A 17,945-nucleotide genomic window follows, 5' to 3' on the forward strand; every position below is an offset into this window, starting at 1 on the left:
AACGCTGCGAACCTCTGCAAACGGCGGAAAATTTACGTGACGAATTTTAATTGTGCATTGTGTTCCAGGTTTGAAAAGTGCTGGAATTTAGGCTAAAGTACTTGAAAATGCTTGAAATTGTAACTGTATTTCGATTCACAACAAATAGCTGACTGAACAGGGGGGTATTCCAGAAAGCGGATAAGTAAACTCAGAGTTAACGAAAGCTCAGGTTTTCCAGAAACCGAGCTTAGAGAGAACCTGAGTCAGCTGGGAAATATTGAAATGGACCTTGAAAGTGCCGTAGAAGTGCTTTAAAGCTAGGTTTAAGCCAGGTTTATACTTGACGCGGCGCGAGGGTCCGCGCGGCGAAAATTATGTAATCGCGGTGGCGGAGGGCCTTACGCGCTGTTGATTCGCAAGGTCGTGCACCTCTCGAATTTTGTAACTTCGCACGCGCGCCGCGCTTCAGTGCAATGAACAAAGTCATGTTTGCTACCTCCTACACTCTACCCCTACCCCCTACACTCTACCCTCTACCTCCTACACTCTACCCTCTACCCCTACCTCCTACACGCTACCCCTACCTCCTACACGCTACCCTCTACCTCCTACATGCTACCCCTACCTCCTACACGCTACCCCTCCCTCCTACACGCTACCCTCTACCTCCTACACGCTACCCTCTACCCCCTACACTCTACCCCTACCTCCTACACGCTACCCCTACCTCCTACACGCTACCCCTACCTCCTACCCTCTACCCCTACCCCCTACACTCTACACGCTACCCCCTACCCCTTACCTCCTACACGCTACCCCTACCTCCTACACGCTACCCCTACCTCCTACACGCTACCCTCTACCTCCTACACGCTACCCTCTACCCCCTACACTCTACCCCTACCTCCTACACTCTACCCTCTACCCCTACCCCCTACACGCTACCCCTACCTCCTACACGCTACCCTCTACCTCCTACACGCTACCCTCTACCCCCTACACTCTACCCCTACCTCCTACACGCTACCCCTACCTCCTACACGCTACCCCTACCTCCTACCCTCTACCCCTACCCCCTACACTCTACACGCTACCCCTACCTCCTACACGATACCTTCTACCTCCTACACGCTACCCTCTACCCCCTACACTCTACCCCTACCTCCTACACTCTACCCCTACCTCCTACACTCTACACTCTACCCCCTACACTCTACCCCTACCTCCTACACTCTACCCCTACCTCCTACACTCTACACTCTACCCCCTACACCAGGGGTAATCAATTAAATCTTTCCGCGGTCCATTTTTGGCAGATAGCTCAGACCTTAGGTCCGGGTCTGCGGTGGCGAACGAAAGTTGTTGAGCGGGGGGGGCGTAACACTCAAATGGGTGGTGAACGTAACACTCGTCTGAAAATAAATTCTCCGGTTTAAAATATAGTCTCCCGTTAAATTTTTTTTGGCATTTGGGTCCGTATCCAGTTAATCAGGAATGTGATTGGGTCCGGACAGGACGGCGTTCGGGTCCGGATCTGGACCGCGGTCCGCCATTTGGTGATACCTGCCCTACACTCTACCCCTACCTCCTACACTCTACACTCTACCCCTACCTCCTACACCAGGGGTGGGCAATTAATTTTTACAAGGGGCCACATGAGAAACCTGAATTGTGTCAGAGGGCCACACAAACGAAAATGACATCATCGCAGTGGCACCGCCCACCTCGCACGAACTTCCGCGAACGGCAGAGGCTTTTATACTTGCCGCGTCACATTCTGTGCAGTGTTGTCTGAAACGATATGTGTTAATGTAAAGAAACACCCCTCAAAAACAGGGGAAGGAACATTTACCTGACCAATTTTAATGTTGCTTTTTGTTTCAGATTTTAAAAGTGCTGGAATTTAGGCTAAATACTTGAAAATGCTTGAAATTGTAACTACTTAGTTTCACAACAGATATCTGTCTGACTGAACAGTTTTCTTGTATTACGTTAACAAATACGAGCCTCTTGTAATTCCAGGACGAAACATGAGAGAAAGCGAAGACGTTAAGATTGGGCGTTTTGAAAATAAACCACCATTAAATAATGTGATTAAAAGCGATCGAGTATATGTATAAATATTTAACTTAATTAAGTTTAACGTGCTGGGAAATATTGAAATGGACCTTGAAAGTGACGTACAAGTGCTTTAATTCCACCTTGTAAAGATGTATAAACCCTGCAAACATGACTTTGTTCATCGACAGCGCGCCGCACACGAGCGGAGTCACCGCAATTGTCATTTTCGCCGCGCGGACCCTCACGCCGCATCAAGTATAAACCAGGCTTAAACCTAGCTTTAAATCACTTCTACGGCACTTTCAAGGTCCATTTCAATATTTCCCAGCGGACTCAGGTTCTCTCTAAGCTCGGTTTCTGGAACGGAAAAGCCTGAGTTTTCGTTAACTCTGAGTTTACTTACCCGGTTTCGTCACTAAATCCGCTTTCTGGAATTACCCCCCTGTTCAGTCAGCTATTTGTTGTGAATCGAAATACAGTCACAATTTCAAGCATTTTCAAGTACTTTAGCCTAAATTCCAGCACATTTCAAACCTGGAACACAATGCAACAATAAAATTCGTCACGTAAATGTTCCGCTGTTCGTGGAGGTTCGCGCGCTACGTTCATTCACGAAAGTATAAATTCAGCCTTAATTTGTCGCTGATCACCTACCTAACCCTACTGTTTCTCGCACAGCTCACACACGCGCACGTACGTCCGTACGGAATTAATACAAACGTAGCGCTTTCAAAATAAAAGCGTCACAGTTGTATTGCACGCACAACATAGATATTTGTTTCATTTATGATTGGCCTCTCGCGGGCCGGACAGGGACACACAACGGGCCGGATGTGGCCCGCGGGCCGTTGTTTGCCCAGGTCTGTCCTACACTCTACCCCTACCTCCTACACTCTACCCCTACCTCCTACACTCTACCCTCTACTCAAATTCAAATTTATTTATATATATATATATATATATATATATATATATATATATATATATATATATATATATATATAGCGCTTTTCACAACACATGTCACAAAGCAGCTTTACAGTTGTATGGTTCCAGATCCCTAATGAGCAAGCCAAAGGCGACAGTGACAAGGATAAACTCCCTATGATGGTGGGGATTAGGAAGAAACCTCAGGAGGACCAAGACTCAAAAGGAAACCCATCCTCCATTGGGCGGCCCGTTAGCACAAGTCTGTGGTGCGCAGGATGGTTCTACAATTCTACAGTATTAGTTAAGCTTCTTGTTCCCCGGCCAGGTAGTTACAGTCCCTTCGGTGCAGATGGTACATCCAACCCCGGCAATGGCACATCCAACCCCGGCATCAGTACATCCACCGGCAAGCCAGACCATCTCCCAGGTGCTGTAGGTGCTTGTATACAATTGTCTGACTCAGCAGGGACCCATCCCCTTTGGGTGGTCTGGTTAAATACACAAATCACACAAAAACACACAAATTACACAAAATCAAATTATACAGACGAATGCACAAATCACACAAACACTCAAATCACACTAAGACTAAGTATAAGGTAACTAGAAGCAATAACTGCTCTGACAATATCAACACCCCTACCTCCTAAACTCTACCCCTATATTCTACCCCTTACGCTCTACCTTCTACCCTCTACATTTGACACACTACCCCTTCTCTCTGTGCTCGACCCTCTACCCCTACCTCTACTCTTTACCCCTATCCCCTACCCCTACCCTCTACCCCTGCCCTCTACCCCTGCCCTCTATCCCATACTCCTTCCCCCACCCTCTACCCCATACCCTCTATCACCTACACCCCACCCTCTTAAGCCTTACCCTCTACCCCCTAACCTTACCCTCCTGCATGCCAGCTACTTACCTTTGCTCATGTCCCTGAAGACTGTGTGCGCCATTTTAGCACATGTCCTGAAGTCCTTTATGGGCTCTGCTGTGGTATTGTGGGTGGGAAGCCCTGTGTTTGGCTCCCATTACAATGTAATCGCGTGTGACGTTGCGTGGCAGGGGAGGTGTTAAAAGCTGATGATGCTATTTAAAGTCAAGCCTCTGTCCATTTGGCTGTGCTGGTCTCTGTCCTGATACCAAACTCTCCTCACTCCTCAGATCATCGCACACCCGTGCATGTTTGTGTGCATGCAGGAGAAGGAAACACCTTTTGCGGGGCGGCGTGGGGTCATCAGAGCTAGGTGGGGGCCATGTTTGCCACTCACAGAAGCAGCCTGACGGAGCTGCAGGTGGGCCACTGTGGAGCCCGTGGCCTGAGCCGACTGCATAGTTACCCGTGCGAACCTACACAGGTGGCCAGGCCACCGACGGGGGCAGGGTCAGGGACAGGGGGCGGGGCCCGGCGCAGCAGCAACAGGCTTTTCTCGCTAGCCTTCAGCGAGTGCATGCACACCGATGTCGACCCCTACGTGGCAGAGCAGACCCCACGGCCCCGCTCTGACCCGAGGGAGGGTCGTGCCTCTGCCCAGCTCAGGAACCTGCAGGACTACCTGAAGAGCAATGCCGTGTCGCAGGAGGAGGTTTCGTCCTGCCGCAAGGGCATGAGGTACAGGTAAGGGCAGGGGGCCAGACATGGAGACGGGCTGGTTCTTAAAGCCCTGCTCTGGGAGAGGTTGGGCAGGTGGTGTAACTCCATATCTGTCCCTGGTGTCTAGCAGCGTCAGTGTAAATCTGACGAGACACTGGTTATGAGCTGGTCGGCTGTGGAAACTGTCCTTTTGTTTGTTTGTTTTGCCCGCCTGTCTGATCATGTCGTGTGGTGTATATTTAGCATAAGTCAGCTAAGCTAGCCGTCCACAGCTGAAATAAACTGTGCACTCATTCCACGTTTAACACCCAAGTCTGTCAGTGGTGCATCGTTTCTCAGCACCGTCCTTAACCTCCCGCTGCCCAACAGGATGGCATCCTTATCTTCAATACTTCTGTCAGTACGCGGATGGCCAAGTATTTGGTCTGCGTGTTTGTCCAGCTGGTGGAGAATAGCACACGGTCGGGGGGCTTCGGAAGCACTGTTCCTGTTCACGGCGCGGATTAGAGGATTTACTTTGATTAACTCCCCTCCCATGGCCGACTGATGGGGATCACAGTGACGGGTGGTCGGGAAACAGCTGTCAGCGCAGAAACCTTATAAATCCAGTGCAAAACCAATATAGAAGCCGTACAGAGTAATTCAGATTAGTACATGAACTGTGATTTTAAAGTACGTTTCTGCCATGAGTAGAAAGTTACTAATGCATGGGGATATTTGCACTGAATTGATGAATCACTCCCACTTTTGTGTGCTTGAGGTGAGAACTCACTAAAGCTTGTTGCTGATGTTAACTGGTATTGATGGTAATGAATGTCCAAGGACCAACAGCTGCTGTGGTTTTAGTGCTGCTTTAGAAACACGATACGATAATTTACGATACGATACTTCAGAAATATATCCGAACCTCTTGACTCATTGTTACAAGCTTCAGATATTGTGTTTTAGTTTTGGTCCAAATTATGGGATGTTATTTGTTATGTGTTTAAAAACATAATACATCCTTGAATGTTTATATCTTAACTCTTAAAGTTTCTTTGTGACAAAAAAAAGACTTTCTGCTGACACTTGTGTTGTAAAGTCTCATGGTTACTCTGCTAGCAGGAATCAGTTGTCTCTATAATCATGCACCTAAAAAACTACAGGACATAATTGCTCGTCGTGATTTGTATTTTTCAGTGTAGTCACAGACACATGTCTGTGTAGCTACTGTGTGCAGCAGCCCAGAGAGCACCAGCCAGGGGTGTAGCAGCAAATTCTGAGCCCTGTACACTCTCAATGTCAGTGGGCACCTATAAATGCCAGTAAATGAGGCACATGAGCAAAATGGGCCCCTCTCTCTACTTGGGCCCTGGGTAGTCAGGTCCACTTTTTCCCCCCACTACCACACCTGTGGCACCAGCAGCCCAGTCCGTTTCGGTACCAACATCTGCCATCAGCTCATCTGGAGTTTCACACTGCCAACACTAGGGGGAGATGTTTTGATGAAGTTATGACATTACGTGTGAAAGCTTAAAAAGGTTAATTGCAGTATAATCTATGCACACAATTTACAGATCATTTGCGAAAATGTTTTGTTTGTTTTATTTTTCTTAGAAGTAAATACATTACAATTCATATTGGCAATCATTTAAGTAGAATTTCACGTTTAAAAAGATGAGTCTCTTTATCCGTGTGGATGCTGATTGCCTGGACGTACTGTAGGGGGAGCTCTCGCTGTCTCGCTCTCGCTGTCTCGCTCTCGCTGTAGGGGTTTTCTCATATGTCAGGAGGGATTTTTGCATGAGTGGGGAAACAGTGCTGGAGTCTGTTCATTTATTACCTCCCCTTTCTTTTCAGGGCTACTGCATGTGCTTGTATGTACATTATGATATCCGTCTGATATAATGTACATACCAAGGCACATTAGCAACATCCCTTATTTCTTGCAGATTAATGTTCATACTATTCATTCATAAAGCTCATAGTAAATGTGCAGCTCATTCCTTGACCTATGGTTCGTATGAAAGTAATTAAGTAAGTAAGTAAATATTTATTTATATACCACTTTTCCAAGTAGGCCTACAAAGTGCTTTACAACAAATACAAGCATAAAAAAATAAAATTAAATAAAACTACATAAAACACAACAAAAACAAATAAAATAAGACATCACAACCACATGCATAAAAATGCTAACCATGACCAACCTCAAATGCTACGCAGTACAGGTAAGTCTTTAATCTATTTTTAAACAACTCCTTAGACCCAGCAAGTTTAATGTCTAATGGCAGACCATTCCAAAGTTTCTGAGCACATACAGCAAAATCACAATCCCCCTTGCGTTTTCTCTTAGTTATTGGAACTACTAAAAGCCCTTGGTTAGAGGACCTCAGTGACCTAGCATTAGAATAAGGGACTAATAGATCAGAAATATATAATGGTCCATCCCCATGTAAGGCTTGGTAAGTCAAAACCAAAATCTTAAAAACTACCTTTTGGGCAACAGGCAGCCAATGCAGTGAGGCCAAAACAGGTGTGATATGCTCTCTTCTTTTGGCACCAGTAAGCACTCGAGCTGCTGCATTCTGGACCAGCTGCAACAGTGTCATAGCTCCTTGACTAAGACACGTAAATAAGGCATTGCAGTAATCAAGGCGTGATGATAAAAAAAAGCATGAATAATTCTTTCTGTATCTTGGAACGAAAGCATTTTCCTAATTTTTGCTATATTTCTCAATTGAAAGTAGCAGCTCTGAACCAGCTTCCTTATATGCACTGAAAATTTTTACTCCAAATTACTCCAAAATTCCTTGAATAAGAATTTATCCGTAAAGCCAGTGGGCCAATTTCCTTCTTTACATCCCTGATCACATTTGGAGGGCCAAAAATCAAGACTTCTGTTTTTCCTTCATTTAACTTGAGGAAATTACAGGCCATCCAATCTTTAAATACTCTGAATGCAATCAGTTATACTCCTCAATCTACTGAAATCAGATCTTTTTAAAGATAAATAGAGCTGTATATCATCAGCATAAAAATGATAAGAAACATTAAATCGGCTTATCAAATTTCCCAAAGGAAGCATATATAATAAAAATAAAATAGGACCAAGCACTGATCCCTGTGGAACTCCACAGGAAATAGCAGCACAAGAGGACAGACTGTCACCAACAGACACCATAAATTTTCTGTTTGATAAATGTGATACAAACCATTCCAACGCAGTCCCTGATATTCCCACCCATTTTTGCAGCCTATCTATTAAAACACTATGTACTACAGTGTCGAAGGCTGCACTAATATCCAATAACACTAAAACAGACACATCAGCATCAGCATTCATCAGGATATCATTTAAAAAACTTAAAAAACGTTTCCACATCAATCCTAGAACTCATCGCATTTTGGCCTATTTACTAACAAATCAATAGTAAAAAACAAAAATCTAGGGTTATGTACGGAGCCCATAAGGTGACATCATGTAAAAAAATAATAACGCGTGCGAACGCCTTACTAACGCGTGGCCACGACTTACTAACGCGTGCAAACGAGATAATTAACGCGTGCGAACGAGATAATTAAGTATTACTTTATATAAAACCGGCAGTCAGTTAGTGTACATCCCCTCCTTGGCAGTCAGTTCACGAACAACCCTGGGATCTGCTTTATTTGCTGTCAAAAAATTAACTTTGTTGCTGCACGTGAAAGGCGACATTAGTATCTGGTATATTCCACCGAATCGGTGCCATTTCCGTCCCCAGGCAATTACATGTATAAATGGGCACAAACAATAACTGTAAAATACATTTTATTATAATTCATAATGACTTGTACATTGGCATAATGGCAAATTTAAGGTATATAATTAAAAACATTAATAAAAACAACCTAGAACACTGAAAAAAACCATTTGTTAGATGTCCCCACTCTCTAACTATACACTTTACCATGGAATATCATTATTAAAATTCTACAGAGATTATATTTTTTTTGCATTGTTGTATGACTCCATATCCCATCTATACTTATACTTAAATATTTTTTTCATAAGAAATCCTGAATATTTAAGTTAAAATACACATTTTAGTTGTGTCCCTAGGTTTTCACTCAGTCCTGTTACCATATCACATTACCCCATCTGAAAAATTTGGAAAGTTCCACACATCACATGTTCAACAGGAAATTGCATCAGTTGGATCTTTTGAAGGTCATGGGAAGACCAAAAGTAAGTTTTCTCCATGTCTTTTTCTGTATATTTGATCATATTATAACTATGACTGAGGAGATCAATCTTAATGTGATGTCCTGTTACCTAAATTCATTCTTAGATGTAATTTGTTTATTTTTAAAATACACATTTTGGGAAAATCACTAGAATGTGCTCACTGTCCTCATGCTATTACTATAGCCACAATGTAGCTATATTTCATGTTTTTGCTAATTCTATGCTAAAAACTGAGTCCTGTTACTTTCAGTCCTGTTTACTCATTTAAAGAGTAACAGGACTGAGTGCCTGTAACAGGAGTGAGTAGAGGCCTCTGGTTTATTGATTTATTATTGTGAATATTACATACATTATGTAATACTATTTAGCCTTTTTAAAGGTTTTACATGAAATTAGTTAAGATTCAGTTTCACAATATGGATGCCATACTTACAGGGTGCCAATCCACCACTAAGTGCTGCAGAAAAGCAGCGACGCTATCGTGCTCGACGTGATGCTGACCCAGAGAGGAGAGAAAGATATTTAGAGAAGGAACGAGAAAAATACAGGGAAGACCTAGAATCAGGCAGGAAGAAACGAATCAATAACCTAATTGATAGAGGAAAGCGCAGACAACGCAAAAAGTGGAGGGAAACATATCATAGCATCAAGGACAGGAAAGATGCTCTACAACATCTCATCACCCCTCCACACAGTCCCCAGATATCACCAGCACAAGCTGGACATCCACAACCAACCACTTCCACGTGCAGTTTATGCAATGCATCAAGTGTCCATGAAAATGTGTAAGGGAGGCTGTAGGGCAAGTGTGTATATTTGTTGGAATGTGAAAATGTGTAAGGGAGGCTATAGGGCAAGTGTGTATATTTGTTGGAATGTGAAAATGTGTAAGGGAGGCTATAGGGCAAGTGTGTATATTTGTTGGAATGTGAAAATGTGTAAGGGAGGCTATAGGGCAAGTGTGTATATTTGTTGGAATGTGAAAATGTGTAAGGGAGGCTGTAGGGTAAGTGTGTATATTTGTTGGAATGTGAAAATGTGTAAGGGAGGCTGTAGGGCAAGTGTGTATATTTGTTGGAATGTGAAAATGTGTAAGGGAGGTTATAGGGTAAGTGTGTATATTTGTTGGAATGTGAAAATGTGTAAGGGAGGCTATAGGGCAAGTGTGTATATTTGTTGGAATGTGAAAATGTGTAAGGGAGGCTGTAGGGCAAGTGTGTATATTTGTTGGAATGTGAAAATGTGTAAGGGAGGCTGTAGGGCAAGTGTGTATATTTGTTGGAATGTGAAAATGTGTAAGGGAGGTTGTAGGGCAAGTGTGTATATTTGTTGGAATGTGAAAATGTGTAAGGGAGGCTATAGGGCAAGTGTGTATATTTGTTGGAATGTGAAAATGTGTAAGGGAGGCTATAGGGTAAGTGTGTATATTTGTTGGAATGTGAAAATGTGTAAGGGAGGCTATAGGGCAAGTGTGTATATTTGTTGGAATGTGAAAATGTTGTGCAGTGTTGCAAACATTGAAGGCAGAAATGTCAAGCAGAACTAGACTTCAGTTGTCAATAAAATGGTGTTACCTAGCAACAACCACATTTTAGAATGTTTTGGAGATGCCCAATGATGTTCCACCAATTCCATCTGTGAGTGACCGGCAGACAAGGCACAGGGTCTGGTTCAAGTAGGGTGCAAAGAAGTAGTGGTGTTTATTTAATCCCCATATAGAGGCAAGAAAACTATTTACAGGAACAAACTAAGACATACAAAAAAAACTAAATGTGATAGTTCACAAAAGACTCAAATCAATTGTCAGTTCAATCATCAAGATACTTGCTACTTTTAGCATTACCTGCTCTGCCACCAGAAAAAAAACCTCTCTTCCCAAACAATTCACATCAGGCCTCTTATAGTCCTACCCCAGAGTGGTGTGATGTCAACCAATAAATCATATGTGTCTTCATTTGGTTATTAACTTGGAATATCATGAAACCAATGTCCATACTTGTATTGTGTACATGGTGGTGGAGGGCAGCTCCATCACACCATCCACCATGAGGATGCATCAGGCAGTGACCATAGCCCGAGGAGAACTGACATACAGGGATGTCAGCTGCATGTGCACAGCCAAACAAAACCGGACCTGTTACTGCTTTAATGCAAAGCATTTCAAATTCAGTCATCAGACAACTCCCATGGAAGCCATGGAAGTTCAGTGGCAAAGTCCTGAAGTTGTTGGCAAATGGTGTGTTGTGAAGTACGAGAGTGACATATACCCGGGCATCATCATAGATACAAGTGAAACACATGTTGAGATCCGTTGCACGCACAAAAATAGGGGTCAACAGGTTTTTCTGGCCAGCACGTGAAGACGTGCTTTGGTACTTTTTTGAGGATGTTTTGTGTATTATTCCACCCCTGAGGCCAGTCACAGGTCGCTATATGGAAATAAAAAAAGAGCTCTGGGCCAGATTAGAGAAGATGTCTTAGAAAAGGCCAGAGAAGTTCACACACACACGGCACATGTCCCTGTTACTCAGTGTTCATTCCTGTTACCCAATCTTCATTCCTGTTACTTGATTATTCTTTTAAAAAAATAAAAGATAAACCTCTTTTTTCCAATTATGTTTGGTCCATCATTTATCTATTTGTTTAATAAATAACATGATATAAAAAAATATTAATTTCAGGTTTTAATCTTCTTGAAAAGGTAAAAATGGCTTTGCATCTTTTCCAAAAATATAACATGTGTGCATATATAGTGATGTTTTAGTCATAAATATAAATTATTTGAACATGTAGTCGACAATTTCTTTAAAATAAACACTTTCTTGAGGGAAAATCGAAGAAATTAGCTGGCATTCTTTTAAACAGGCTTTTTAAATGTCACACAAGTTTTGGTAACAGGACTGAGAAAAATGTAACCATCTTCGGGTTAGAAACCTTGTAAAAAATAAAATACAGCTGTCTGAGATTGACCAATACATGTTTTGAATAGTTAAATATATGTGTTATTAGATCCAGACATTAAAAAGGATACAAAATTAAGTTTCATTTGGAAGAGTTCCAACATGCAAATGGCACCCATTCGGTGGAATGACCCATCTCGTTCCCACGCCTTAATGATCTCGTTCCCACGCGTTAATTATCTCGTTCCCACGCCTTAAATATCTCGTTCGCACGCCTTAAATATCTCGTTTGCATGCGTTAGTAAGTCGTGGCCACGCGTTAGTAAGGCGTTCGCACGCGTTAGTAAGTCGTGGCCACGCATTATTTTATTTTTTACATGATGTCACCTTACGGGCTCCGTAGTTATGCACATTTGCAGTTATGAATTCGTTAAAATATTTAGCTCTTTCGACCCTAACCCTATTATTAAAAATTAACCACATCTTTTAAATAAATCTTTTTAAATAAATAATGAACCTGAAGCTGTGACTTCTTCCATTCACGCTCAACTCTCCTACATATTCTTTTTAAATGCTGAATATCTTCATTTATCCATGGAGTCGAATTTACAACAGATTTTAGCCTTGTTTTCACTGGTGCAACCTCATCTAAAACAGTTAAACATGATTTGTTAAATGAGCAAACCAAATCATTTACATCAGTACACAAACAACTTATCACTAAAACCAATAAACATATCTGAAAAAGCAGCCACTAAACTGTCATTTAAAAAGCAAGACTGTACATAGTGTTTAGAGCATGCAGCAGTCAATCAGGGGGACCTTAAAAATAATACACTTGTGGTCTGATACAAACAAGTCCTCCATAGAAAAGGAACAGGCCCTTTCACAACAAAGCGGAAATACGTCACCGCCGGGTAAAACAAGTTCCTGTACTCGCAGAAGATAGTTGTTGTCAATTCACCTCAGCATGGAGCTTGTATTTACTTCATCCCTGTCGTCGCTGCCGAGACTGAATTTTGAAGACGTTTTCAGGATTGTTGGAGAACATTCAACAACGAAGGGTTCCAAGTTGAATAGAGGCTACAAATTGTTTGTAGAAGAATTTAGTCACTCATACCAGGGTAAGGTGACACCAGCTAACACTAGCGAGGTAACTAACTAATGTCGTGGGCTAGCGACCTTCTCAACCACTTCAGCCCAGCGTGTTCGTTTGATGCAGGAGAAACAGGAACCACAGACCAACTTTGCAATGCTATAAAAAGGCTTTTATTAAAACAGAGATATATCTCTGGGGAATCTCAGAGACACGAGCAAAAACTGTGCATCAGAAAGATTCCAACAAATATTATTACATGCAGTACTTATATACTATTTCTCCACCCACAAACCCACAGATCTGCTTCTGTGCCTATGGTATTGTTATTCAAACAAACAAGACTTCTCTCTTTGTCTGCAAACCCAACATTTCTTATACATATGGTTCCTGTCTCTGGACTGTCTGCTTGACCCGAGGTCACCATACATCAGGATGTCATACATTCATATTTCACTCGTGTCAGCATTGTTAGGTCACCACTTCTGCTTGAGCAATCACCTTCTCGTTTAAACTCCTTACGCATCATGATTTCCTAAGGCCCCTCTCTCGGGTTCACAGCTCGGACACATTTAAAACAATAGTTACATTTAATTCCTATATTATGTTTAAAGGGTAAGCAAAATATATTGTTGCTAATGCTAGTGCTAAGCAAAAAACCCAAAATCACAACACTATTATTTAACTAGGCCTGTGTTGAAAAAATCAATTTTCCGATTCAGAATCGATTCGCATATGATGATGTGATTATCGATTCGTACGTCCAAAGATCGATTTTTTTGTGAACTTTTACCCCCGCCTCGTCACTGAATTCACGCAGGCGTGCTCGGTCTAACTAACTGTAAAACGACATGGCGTCGGACAGTGCCGGTAACGACGATAGTCAAATCGGAAATCTAAAAACAGAAGGACAGTTTATCCAGTGTCACTGACCGTTTACCCAGTGTTTTTACAGTTTAAAAAAAATTTAAAATGTTCTTGTAACGTTGGGCGCAAGGTGATGGACGAGACAGAATCCTTTGCACTTTCCAAATCGTTACGTTTATTACATTTACCGAAGCGCAGACAGCGCACATAAAACACGTTTACATAGAACATGTGTGACTCAAACAACGACGAGCACAGGACGCTGCGCGAGCGCAAATTAAATAGACAAACGAGACAAGCCAAAATTAAATACGAGACGAGCCAAAGGTGAGGACTATCACAAGACGCACCCGCACCCACGGAGATACACCGACGTAGACGATTAGACGCAGACGACGTTAACGCGCCCAAAACGGAGGGGTCGGGGACCGTAACGTGAGAGTTCTGTTCTTATATTCTCACTTTAAAGAAAAATACACGTTTACATTTTATACTTTCAGTTTATTAAGTGTGAGCACTTTTAAAATAAAAATGCATTTGGTAGCAACAGCTTAGGCTATGGGTGAATTCTTAATTATTTAAATCATAATAATAATGCACTGGTTAGTGTCCCAGTAGGAGCCCACTGTTGCAGATATAGACACCTCAAAGATGTCCTCTGTTTATTGTCCTGGATTACCTTTCTTGAAGGTAGATTTATGATGACCCTTTTCACCAGTCTTCCAGCCATCAGTAACTACCAACTACCAGTAACTATTTGCTGATTAATATCGATATAATACTAGTTTTAACATGTTGCTTCTGTACACAGTCAGGAAACAGCTCAAATGCATTTTTAATAACACTAAACCCCGAATTGGATCGAATCGATTAAATCGGATTAAATCGAAAAAAATCGATTCTTAATCTTCAGAATCAGTTGCTGTCCACATTTGAAGAGCAAACTCTCGGCTGGGAGTACACGTACGTCCACCACGAACCACGAACGTGTACTCCCAGCCGAGAGCTTGCTCTTTTCTAGCTAGATGCTAGCGGATCGATGCTAGATGCTAGGGCAAATGCTCAAATCTTCCACAACCTCCGCCTAGGGTTGCAGCGGTAACCGGTTTCACGGTATACCACGGTATTAAAATGCACGGTTACCATACCGTGTGCGTTTGCTTATTACCGGTAAAAAGCAAGCCAGCGGAGAAACTGACCCGCGCATGCGCAACTCCGCTCCGGTTCAGCTACTCAGCACACAGCGGTGAGAATGGCAGAAAGTGCATCAGACTTAAATTTTTTAACAAAAAAAAGCGAAACTAAAATCAGTGACGAAAATGACGTAATCGCGGTGGCTCCGCCCGTGCGCGAGGGTCTCACGCGCTGTCGATTCGCGAGGTCGTGCACCTCTCGAATTTTGTAACTTTGCGCACGCCACGCCTCAGCGCAATGAACAAAGTCATGTTTGCAGGGTTCATACATCTTTATAAGGTGGAATTAAAGCACTTGTATGTCACTTTCCCAGCACCTTAAACTTAATTAAGTTAAATATTTATACATATACTCAAAATAATTTGCTTTTTCATCACATTATTTAATGGTTGTTTACGCCCAATCTCAACGTCTTCACGTTCTCTCATGTTTAGTCCTGGAATTACAAGAGGCTCGTATTTGTTAACGTAATACAAAAGAACTGTGCGGAGTCGCGCGCTACGGTCACTAGTGAAAGTATAAACCTAGCTTTTTATGGTCCTTGCTTTCACTGGATGTGAAAGACGCCATTAATTTACATGCGTTCATTTTCAAATTCTAACGTGCCTGTTTTTCATATGTTAAAACCAGACTCGGTGTGAAAGCCTTAAAATAGAAATCTCTATTGTGAGGGTCATGTCAGAAATAAATCCTCTCTTTCTGCAGTATCTGGTTATATTCCAACTTGGCAGTACAACGGACGTTTACAACAGTTGTTGATCAGACACTGACCCAGGCTCAGTTTATCAGATATTAAATTATTTAAACTTAAATAATTGTACTGAAATCCATGATTTAGGTTTCTCAAATTTTGCAGTATTTATATAAACATGTGTACAGCATTTTTTTTTAAAGGAGACATTTTGTATACAATTGTTCCAGGTTTCTACAATAAATAGTTAATTGAACAAAAAAAACTTGTTGTAATTTCTTTAAGGGTCAGTGTATCTTTTAATAATATACAAACTAACTGTGATACCGTGATAACCGTGATACCGCGGTATTGTCTGAGACGGTTATCATACCGTGAAAATCTCATACCGTTGCAACCCTACCTCCGCCTCTGGTGGACGAACGTGTACTCCCAGCCGAGAGCTTGATCTTTCAAACGCGGACAGCAACTGTTCCACTGAAACCGGCTGGTTTTCCCCTTCATCTCTCCTAATTGCACAAACCCATTTTCTTTTTTGCTCGTCGTCAGCCGGAAAACCATGGAAACTGAGATAGGCCTACAGCTGTTGCAGGCCTGGTGCAACTGGTGCACTGAAAAAGCTCTTGTTATTGGACTCTGCCATTGTTTAATGTGTAATGGAAGTAACTTTACCCTGCGACGAGAGCTTCCGGAAGAAAAAATGCAGAAGTGTGAAAAGGGCCTATAAGGAAACAATCCCAGCGTGAACACCAAATCCAATGTGTGACCCTGATTATGAGTCGGGCCTCCAACATGCTGAACAAAGTTAAAATGGTCCATGGTGTTCAGGAAATCTGTCGTATATCTATCAGAAGCATCGTCTATATGCATATTAAAATCACCAAGAACCAATATTTTATCATAGTCCAAAACTATTGAAGAAAGAAAGGCTGAAAATTCTGACAAAAAACAGCCTTGAGACTTAGGAGGGTGATAAACCACAGCACATAACAGTGGGTTTTCTCCATGTACTGTAAATAACAGAACTTCAAAACTTGAAAAGGCTCCCACAGAAACAGTGAAGCATTTATAAAGGTCCTTAAAAATAACAGCCAAGCCACCACCCCGACGTAAGCTCCTTGGAGAATTTAAATAAGAATAATTGGGACAAAGCTCATTTAAGTGATAGTCTTCACCAGGCTTTAACCAACTTACCAAGTTTCAACTAAAAACAGAAAGTCCACGTCGTTAAACGAAACAAAGTCACGCATGACAAAGATCTAACATTAAAGAGTGCTGAATTAGCCACTGATGAATGATCCACGGCATTGGGCAAAAAACTGGGATTGCACGTAAATTATTGTAGTTCACGCCACCAGGCTTCAGTACACATTTCCCCGTACGCGCAAACATAGACACAGCTGGAACGGCTGTAGCAACTCGTACCTCTCTTCCAGTGAACGTCGCAGGGTTGGCAACTTTTGACGTTCGCTTGGAGTGAGATTTTAACCTGGAGCCGGTGGCGAGTGTATTTTGTTGGGGGGGCGAACGTAAAATGGACACAGATTCAGTGTTATATCGCCGGTGGATGGCGCCAGAGCTAGCGAACTAGTAACGTATTGAATCATATATGTGGATCTGAGGTAAATAAACTGGATATTTTTTTTCGGCGTGAGATATCGGAAGTGTGGCGTGAGAGTGTGTGAAAACGGTCAAATGCGTGTGTCTCATGCGTGAGAGTTGGCAACCCTGACGTCGTACCAGACACTTTCCCATACGCTTGTATAGGCCATCAGTGAAACAGTGAATTGAATTGAATCGATAATCCAACCTGAGTGTTGTTGATACTGAGCACGCAATCGAACCAGCCTGCCACCTCTTCTCCCACGCTTTCTCGGCCGTTGTTTGCATTGCTGACAGTACGGTAAACAGCTAACTTCAGACGCCACCGGCAGCAGAAATGGAGGTGGTGAAAAGCCACCATTTGTAGCATTATCATTCACATAACCTTCCAGCACTTGGGCACGGATACTTAACAGTGTCTCACGATCATAAGCAATGGACACAACATACACTTGACCAAAAGCCACAAACAATAATGACATAAAACAGCTAGGAGCACCCCTGAGACGTCGCCACGCACCGGCGCCATCTTGGATTGGAAAGTGATCGTTATTGTTAAAACCTGCTATGTATTGTAATTAAATGCATTTATTGTGTTTCTGATTTTATGTTAGGCACACAGGCCAGGATTTACACAGAACTCCACACTTTCTTTTACAGGGTCAATTATTACATTTTCTGTCCCTTTTGTTCTGCAGTTTGTTCCCATACATATTTAATGTCTAAAACAGGGGTACTCAACTGGCGGACCGCGGTCCGGATCCGGACCCAATCTCATTCCTGATTAACTGGATACGGACCAAAAAAAAACGGAGCATTTA

At 42.4% G+C, this 17,945-nt stretch overlaps 1 protein-coding gene across 2 annotated transcripts in view; it reads left to right on the top strand.

The window, feature by feature from the left end:
• The window catches only part of kcnab2b (potassium voltage-gated channel subfamily A regulatory beta subunit 2b), an 88,019-nt gene that overhangs the window by 32,724 nt on the left and 37,350 nt on the right, over positions 1 to 17,945 (top strand). The window contains exon 1 of one of the 2 annotated variants that reach the window (XM_076984384.1): positions 4,172 to 4,591. The exons of the other annotated variant lie outside the window; for it this stretch is intronic. Coding sequence (XP_076840499.1) covers positions 4,230 to 4,591 — 362 coding nt within the window. The 5' untranslated portion in view covers positions 4,172 to 4,229. Of the gene's footprint in view, positions 1 to 4,171; positions 4,592 to 17,945 lie in introns of those variants that run through there. 2 annotated transcript variants of the gene reach the window in all.

Source organism: Brachyhypopomus gauderio, chromosome 21 (assembly GCF_052324685.1).
Source record: "Brachyhypopomus gauderio isolate BG-103 chromosome 21, BGAUD_0.2, whole genome shotgun sequence".
NCBI lineage: Eukaryota > Metazoa > Chordata > Actinopteri > Gymnotiformes > Hypopomidae > Brachyhypopomus > Brachyhypopomus gauderio.